This window comes from Chrysochloris asiatica, unplaced genomic scaffold (genome assembly GCF_000296735.1).
Source record: "Chrysochloris asiatica unplaced genomic scaffold, ChrAsi1.0 scaffold00319, whole genome shotgun sequence".
Taxonomy (NCBI): Eukaryota; Metazoa; Chordata; class Mammalia; order Afrosoricida; family Chrysochloridae; genus Chrysochloris; species Chrysochloris asiatica.
In genome coordinates, this window is record NW_006408837.1 from 1,429,387 (window position 1) to 1,431,058 (window position 1,672).

General features: G+C 57.3%; 1 protein-coding gene across 1 annotated transcript in view; it reads left to right on the top strand.

The window, feature by feature from the left end:
• The first annotated feature begins 780 nt into the window (after window positions 1-780).
• The window catches only part of TRMT44 (tRNA methyltransferase 44 homolog (S. cerevisiae)), a 30,553-nt gene continuing 29,661 nt past the window's right edge, over window positions 781-1,672 (top strand). The window contains exon 1 of the mRNA XM_006875323.1: window positions 781-1,216. Coding sequence (XP_006875385.1) covers window positions 781-1,216 — 436 coding nt within the window. The remainder of the gene's footprint in view (window positions 1,217-1,672) is intronic.

Genomic DNA, 1,672 nt, shown 5'->3' on the forward strand with positions numbered 1-1,672 from the left:
AATGGTAGTGAGGTTGGCCCAGCATAGGGCAGTGTTTCGTTCTGCTGTGCATAAGGTCGCTATGGGTCGGTACCGACTCCATGGCACCTAACAACAACAGGATAAGGTTCTGCTGAATTTTCCACCCCAGGTAACTAGACAAGTCTATTTGTTTTAACCGCTCTGTGTATTTTGTATAAAACCCCGTTCCCCAACTCACTTGGGGGTCAGAGTGATTTGGGCTTGAGCTGACAACTCTGGCCGCCAGCAATAAACTTTGCTCTTTAAGATTTCCGACTTGAGTTGTTTATGACTCATGCTTCCGCCACAGTGTCATCTTTTGGGAAGCAGACCGAATTTAGGTTGACTCTGATCAATAAACAATGAGGGAAGCCATCAGTGAGATGCTGGAGCCCCTCTCTTGGCGGGCCTTTAAGCTTCTAGAACTCCTCTGTGTCCAGACCTGTCTTTCGAAGTTCAGCTCGGATGCTACTATCTTATCTAGCACCAGGAGACCTGGCTGGACCCCCAGAGAAGGGCAAAGGTTAAGTTCCTCCACGGTTGGACCCCTCGCGTCTTCACATGCCGGGATACCCAGGAAGCCCCTCCGGACTAAAAAGCCTCTGTGTCCTGGGCCGCATCCTCACCGCGCCTGCGCACTGGGCCCGCCAGATACCGCGCAGCTCATTACTTCTTGGTGCGTTTTAGGCCACGTCCCGTGACGGCAGAGTCCAGCGACAGCTGCGCGCCTGGTGGCGTCATCGCGCCGCGCCGCGGCCGGGCTCCAAGCACCTGTACGTCATGGCGGAGGTGGGCCGGGCGGTGGTGCGCGACCCTGGGGCGCTGCTGCCGGGGGGTTTCTGGGCCGCCGTGGCCGTGTGGCTCGAGAGACCGCAGGTGGCCAACAAGCGGCTGTGCGGAGCCCGCCTGGAGGCCCGCTGGGAAGCCACCCTGCCCCGCGCCGAGCCGGAATCTCCCGGGAGCCCCCCAAGTCCTAGCCCGCGAGCAGGCCCCGAACGGGGCGGAGCGGCTGTCTGGGAGCCGGACTCGCTCTGGGGAGAGTTCTCCCGAAGCCTGGCCAGTGGCGATGGGCAGTTGTTGGCCTTCCTTGCCGGCGCTGAGGCCGGGCTGCAGCCGGCCGCGCCGGGAGACTTGGACGTGGTTCTCAGAACCATCATCCCGAAAAGGCAGCCCCAGTGCCCTTGCTCGACTCCGGGGAGAGAGCTGGTCCTGCAAGGTAGGAGTGGGTGTGGTGGTGTTCCTGTGCTGACTGATGGGATGCCGGAAGTGATGTCAGTCCCGCAGGTCAGTCACCCACGGTGGACCGCTGTCCACGGACCGTCCCCCGGGAACTACTTCGCAAAGGTTGGGTGGACATTGTCCGATACACTTCCGGAAGTTGAAGACTTTGTGAACAGCTCCAGAATATTGTCACATATATAGCTGGAATACGAGCCCCTCAGGATGAAAGGCAATTGAAATATGACTGGGTAAAAGCTGCTTCCTCAAAGGAGAGTTGACTGTGCTGACGTGAATGGAGTAAAGCTTTTGGGACCTTCATTTGCTGATGGGACACAACTCAAAACACAGAGAAACAGCTGCAGACATCCATGGAGCATCAGAACCTGGATTATATAACGAATAACGTGGCATCAGGATTAGAGAAAGACTCATTAACAACCTGTGATATGCA